The sequence below is a fragment of the Ursus arctos genome, unplaced genomic scaffold (assembly GCF_023065955.2).
Source record: "Ursus arctos isolate Adak ecotype North America unplaced genomic scaffold, UrsArc2.0 scaffold_42, whole genome shotgun sequence".
NCBI classification, from domain to species: Eukaryota; Metazoa; Chordata; class Mammalia; order Carnivora; family Ursidae; genus Ursus; species Ursus arctos.
Genome location: NW_026623059.1, coordinates 543,755 through 550,233, shown reverse-complemented (window position 1 = coordinate 550,233; position 6,479 = coordinate 543,755). Strand labels below are relative to the sequence as shown.

The 6,479-nt window shown below is 41.6% G+C and overlaps 1 gene segment (V, D, J or C); it reads left to right on the top strand.

Moving 5' to 3' along the window:
- The first annotated feature begins 4,226 nt into the window (after positions 1 to 4,226).
- Positions 4,227 to 4,764, top strand: LOC113249148 (immunoglobulin heavy variable 3-30-like). The segment is given in 2 exon segments: positions 4,227 to 4,272; positions 4,376 to 4,764. Coding segments are annotated over 2 exon segments (435 nt in total).
- The last annotated feature ends 1,715 nt before the right edge of the window (positions 4,765 to 6,479 follow it).

Genomic DNA, 6,479 nt, shown 5'->3' with positions numbered 1-6,479 from the left:
GGGGAAGAAAGGGATAAAGAAAGGGGGGGTAATCAGAAGGGGGAATGAAACATGAGAGACTATGGACTATGAGAAACAAACTGAGGACTTCAGAGGGGAGGGGGGTGGGGGAATGGGATAGACCGGTGATGGGTAGTAAGGAGGGCACATATTGCATGGTGCACTGGGTGTTATACACAACTAATGAATCATTGAGCCTTACATCGGAAACCGGGGACGTACTGTATGGTGACTAACATAATATAATAAAAAAATCATTAAAAAAAAAATTGAGACGGCTACTTCAAGGAAAAAAAAAAAGAAGTAGAAAAAAAAAAAAAACAAGCAAAACCTCCAAATTAGTAGGAATAAGGAAATAAGAAAAAGGAATGCATAAATAAATCCAATGGAGACTAAAAAGAAAAAAAAAACATTGAAAATAAGAGCCTCCATTTTTGGAAAGATAAACAAAAATGACAAACTTAGCTAGAGTCACCAAGAAAGAGAGGGCTCCAACACAACCAGGAAAGAAAGATGATTGATTCCTGTTGCACATCAAAATCAAAAGAACACAGACAGCAACCTCTTCGACCTTTGACACAGCAACTTCTTGCAAGACACATCTCTAAAGGCAAGGGAAACAAAAGCAAAAATGAACTATTGGGACTTCATCAAGATAAAAAGCTTCTGCACACAAAGGAAACAGTCAACAAAATGAAAAGGCAACCTCCAGAATTGAAGAAGATATTTGCAATTGGCATTGCAGATAAAGGGCTGGTATTCAAGATCTATAAAGAACTTCTCAAACTCAACACCCAAAAAGCAAATAATCTGGTCAGAAAATGGGCAGAAGACACTAACAGACATTTCTCCAAAGAAGACATCCAAATGGCCCACAGACAAGCGAAAAAATGCTCCACATCACTGGTCATCAGGGAAATACAAATCAAACCCACAATGAGATACCACCTTACACCAGTCAGAATGGCTAAAATTAACAAGTCAGGGAACAACAAATGTTGGTGAGGATGTGGAGAAAGGGGAACCCTCTTCTGTTGGTGGGAATGCAAGCTGTACGTCGTAGTCAGTACAGCCTATCCCATTCCCCCACCTGGGATTCCCTGGCTGGGAAAACAGTACAGGGGTTCATCAAGACGTTAAACACAGAGCGACACTACGACCCAGCAATTGCACTGCTTGGTATTTACCCCATAGACACAGAGGTAGTGAAAAGGAGGGGCACCTGTATCCCAATGTTCACAGCAGCAATGTCCACAATAGCCTAACTGTGTAAGAAGCTAAGATATTCTTCAACAGATGACTGGATAGAGAAGATGTGGTCCATATACACAATGGAATATTACTCAGCCATCAGAAAGGATGAATACCCTCCATTTTCATCAACGTGGATGGACCAGGAAGGGATTATGCTAAGTGGAATAAGTCAAGCAGACAAAGACAATTATCATATGGTTTCACTCCTATGTGGAACGTAAGGAATAACGTGGAGGACATTAGGAGAAGGAACAGAAAAATAAAGGGGGGAGTCAGAGGGGGAGATGTACCATGAGAGGCTATTGATGCCGGGAAACAAACTGAGGGTTGCAGAAAGGGAGACAGTGGGGGGATCAGTTATCCCAGTGATGGGTATTAAGAAGGTCATGTATTGTGATAAGCACTGGGGATTATATGCAAACAATGAATCATGGTACACTACATCAAAAACTAGTGAAGTACTGTATGTTGATTAACATTAAATAATTTAGAAGAAAGAGAAAGATACGAAATCCATACAGGAAAACTGTCACTATTTGCAAATGCCATAATGTCATGTATAGAAATCCCTAACGATTCCACCAAAAAAACTGTTAGAATAAACAACTTCAGTAAAGCTGTGGGATATAAAGTCAATATACAGAGACCTGTTGTATTTTTTAGAATGTATTTATTTATTTGACAGAGAGAGAAAGAGCACGAGCAGGGGGAGTGGCAGGCAGAAGGAGAAGCAAACTCCCCACTGAGGAGGAAGCGTGATCTGGGGCTCGATCCCAGGACTCTGGGATCATGACCTGAGCTGAAGCCAGATGCTTCACTGATGGAGCCACCCAGATGACCCAACTTGTTGCATTTCTATATACTGATAACATGCTTTCACAAAGAGAAATTAAGAAAGCAATGCCATTTAAGATTGCATCAAGAAAAAAAATCTAGGCATAAAAGTAAACAAGAATGAGAAAGACCTAGTACACTCAACACACAGTAGAAAAGAAAGGAAAAACATGTGTGTCGAGGGGGGCAGAATGTATGGGTCAAAGATTTGGAAGGCAAACAAACAAATGGAAGCATACACCATGCTCATTAACTGGAAGAGTTAGTTATGTGAACATGTCCATCGTACCCAAAGCAATCAACAGATGTGATGAAATCCCTATCTGAATTCCAGTGGCATTATTCGAGGAAATAGAAGACAGTCCTTAAACTCTTATAGAATCACAAAAGATTCCAAATATCCAAAGTGGTCTGGAAAAAGAAAGCTGCAGTCACCACAATCCTGGATTTCAAGCTAGATTACAAAGCTGTAGTCAACAAAACAGGATGGAACTGGCATAAAAACAGACACCAGGTCAGTGGGACAGAACAGAAAGCTCAAAAACTTCACATTATCTCCTCCAGTGCTGTCCATGTTGCAGCAAATGTTGAGAAATCATTCTTTTTGATAGCTGAGTAATATTCCATTGTATACATGCTAAGTGAAATAAGTCAAGCAGAGAAAAACAATTATCATATAGTTTCTCTCATCTATGGAACATAAGAACTAGGAAGATTGGTAGAAGAAAGGGATAAAGAAAGGGGGAGTAATAAGAAGGGGGAATGAAGCATATGAGACTATGGACTCTGAGAAACAAACTGAGGGCCTCAGAGGGGAGGGAGGTGGGGGAATGGGATAGACCGGTGATGGGTAGTAAGGAGGGCACGTATTGCATGGTGCACTGGGTGTTATACGCAACTAATGAATCATGGAACTTTACATCAAAAACTGGGGATGTATTGTATGGTGACTAACATAATAAAAAATATTATCATAAAAAAATAGAAATATGGGGCAGGGGCTGGAGGCTAGTCACTGATCAGCGAGTTGTCCTTTACAATCACCGCAAGAGGGTGGTAAGGAATTACGCTTTACATCTGCATAACCAACAGCATGGTTGTCTTACTCTTCGCCCAACCACAAAAATAATTATTAATATATAAGATGGAAAAAATAAAATAAAAAAATACACGATTCTTGCTACAGACAGCAACATGGGTGAATTCTCAAGGATTTATGCAGGGTGAAAAAAAAAAGTCCTACAAATGAAATTACATACACTATGATTGCACATCAATACACTCTTCAAAATTACAACTAGTCTAAGTAACATGACAAATACCCAAGTTATGTGGGGAAAGGGTGAAAAGGGGAAGAGGGAGGAGGAATTCCAGGGAAAATACAGGAAAGTTTTGGGAGAATTGGTTTGCTGACTCTGGATAATGTTGATTGTGACTACAGTGTTTATCATGACACATTCTGCATGTGTGCAGTGCATCCTGTGTCTAGTACACTCATCAAAACTAATAAACACAGAGATGACTCAGGAGGAACATATAGATATGGACATCTTAGAAAATACACCTGCACGAACCCTGATACTTTCCTTATTTTAAGTAACTCTAGAGCAGGTAAAATCATCCTGTCCCAACTACACTAGGGATTCAACATTTCTCACTAGCCTGCCCTCTGTGTCCTCGGTGTTTCAGGGGCAGGAGGTCCTCCTTGGATACTGGGGCTCATTCTAACCCTGTGTGTGTTCCTGGACACCTAGCAAACAATCTAAAATTCTGGGTGTCGGTTACGATTCATTATGGGATAACATGACACCTATCCTGCAGGATTTCTGTGAGTATGTACAAAGTCACACAAGGAGGCTACGTACATACATGGGAATGTTACAAAATGAAGAGTCATATTTAAAAAAAAGAAGTGGTCAATACCACCAAAACAAAGGCAGTCACATCTGTTCTGGTTACTGACCTCTATGTCAGCATAGATCCCAAGCTGAATATATAGTCAGAGGTCATGCAAATAGGGCCCTCCCTCTGCTGATTAAAACAGCCCAACCCTGACTCTGCAGATGGGAGAGGAGCCCCAGCCCCAGGGTTTCCAGGTGTTCTAACCAGTAATCAGGACAGAACACAGATAGCTCACCATGGAGTTGGTGCTCGGCTGGGTTTTCCTTGTTGCTCTTTTAAAAGGTAATTCATGCTGAATAAGAGACATGGTGTATCTGAGCGGATCTGAGGGAGACAAACACTGGGTGTGTGACAGTTTCCTGACGAGGATGTCTTGTGTCTGCAGGTGTCCAGTGTGAGGTGCAGCTGGTGGAGTCTGGGGGAGACCTGGTGAAGCCTGGGGGGTCCCTGAGACTCTCCTGTGCAGCCTCTGGATTCACCTTCAGTAGCTATGGCATGAGCTGGGTCTGCCAGGCTCCAGGGAAGGGGCTGCAGTGGGTCGCAGTTATTAGCTATGATGGAAGTAGCACAAGCTACACAGGCTCTGTGAAGGGCCGATTCACCATCTCCAGAGACAACGGCAAGAACACGCTGTACCTGCAGATGAACAGCCTCAGAGCTGATGACACAGCCGTGTATTACTGTGCGAGTGACACAGCGAGGGGACATCAGTGTGAGCCCAGACACAAACCTCATTGTAGAATAGGATCTGGACCAGCAGGGGGTGCACACTAGTCACCAGTTCTGTCCTTAAGCCCCAGGAGGAGCTGCAGATGGAGGTTGTGTGCAGGCTTCCCGTCAGGTTCTGGGGCTTCCTCTCCATAGGGCGGTTTCCCCCAGGGGCCCTCTCCTCAGACGTGATTCTTACCTCTTCACTCTCTGACATAGAAAATTATATTTTTATTTCTTTATTTTTTATTATAATAATATTTTTTATTATATTATGTTAGTCACCATACGGTACATCCCTGGTTTTTGATGTAAAGTTCCATGGTTCATTAGTTGCGTGTAACACCCAGTGCACCATGCACCATGTGCCCTCCTTACTACCCATCACCAGCCTATCCCATTCCCCCACCCCCCTCCCCTCTGAAGCCCCCACTTTGTTTCTCAGAAAATATTTTAATGTGAAAATGGCTATTGTAAAAACCACAAAATACAGAGTCATTCACATTGTTTATTCCTGTCCCTAAATCCCAATAAATTACAAATATCCTGATTCTCATCAGCTGAAATTTTACAGGAATCCCAGCTGAACTCACTGTGAATCACAGGACCACCCAGCTCAACATGCAAGCTTTCCAGAGCAGCATTAAGTGTGTGCTGGACATGAGGCTACAGAGGCATCGACAATCCAAAGCAAGAGATGAAAGAGTCTTGGTGGGGGTCACTGTCTTAAACCATGCTCACACCATCAATGTCAGTGACACAATGGGAAAGCAGTAGACACCTTCCTGGTGTTGTGTGGATGTGGAGTCTTCAAACCTCACACACACACACACACACACACACGCACACACACACACAGAATCACTACACAAGAGAATAAAACAGTTATCACTTCACCTAATTTCTCTAGGAAATGTGGTCCTAACACAGAAATATACAGCACAGAGGAAGACCTCAGGAAGGAAGAAAAATCTGAGATAAACAACCTAACCAAAGTACAACTACTGAACCCTAAATACAGCAGAAGGAAGGAAACAGTAAAGATTGGAGCAGAAATAAATAGAAATTAATGTTATAAAAACTAAAAAAACAACAGAACAGATAAAAAAAAACAAGTTCAAGCATTGTTAAAATGTCTATCCTGCTAAGAACAATTTACACATTCAATGCCATCCCTATTAAAATATGATTGGCATTTTTCAAAGCGCTGAAACAAACAATCCTGAAATTTGTAAAGAACCAGGAAAGACCTTGAATTGACAAGTGAATGACAAAAAAGAAAACCAAAGCTGGTAGCATCACGTTGCTGGATTTCAAGCTATATTACAAAGCTGTGATCACCAAGACAGCATGGTACTGGCACAAAAGCAGACACATAGACCAATGGACCAGAATAGAGACCCCAGATATGGACCCTCAACTACAGTCAACCAATCTCTGACAAATCAGGAAAAAAATCCAATGGAAAAAAGACAGTCTCTTCAATAAATGATACTGGAAAAACTGGATAAACATATATAGAAGAGTGAAACTGGACCATTCCCTTAACCATACACAAAGATAAACTCCAAATGGATGAAAACGTAAATGTGAGACAGGAATCCATCAAAATTGTAGAGGAGAATATAGGCAGTAACCTCTCCGACATCGGCCACAGAAACTCCTTTCAAGACATGTCTCCAAAGGCAAGGGAAACAAAAGCAAAAATGAACTTTTGGGACTTCATCAAGATACAAAGCTTCTGCACAACAAAGGAAACAGTCAACAAAACAAAGAGGCAG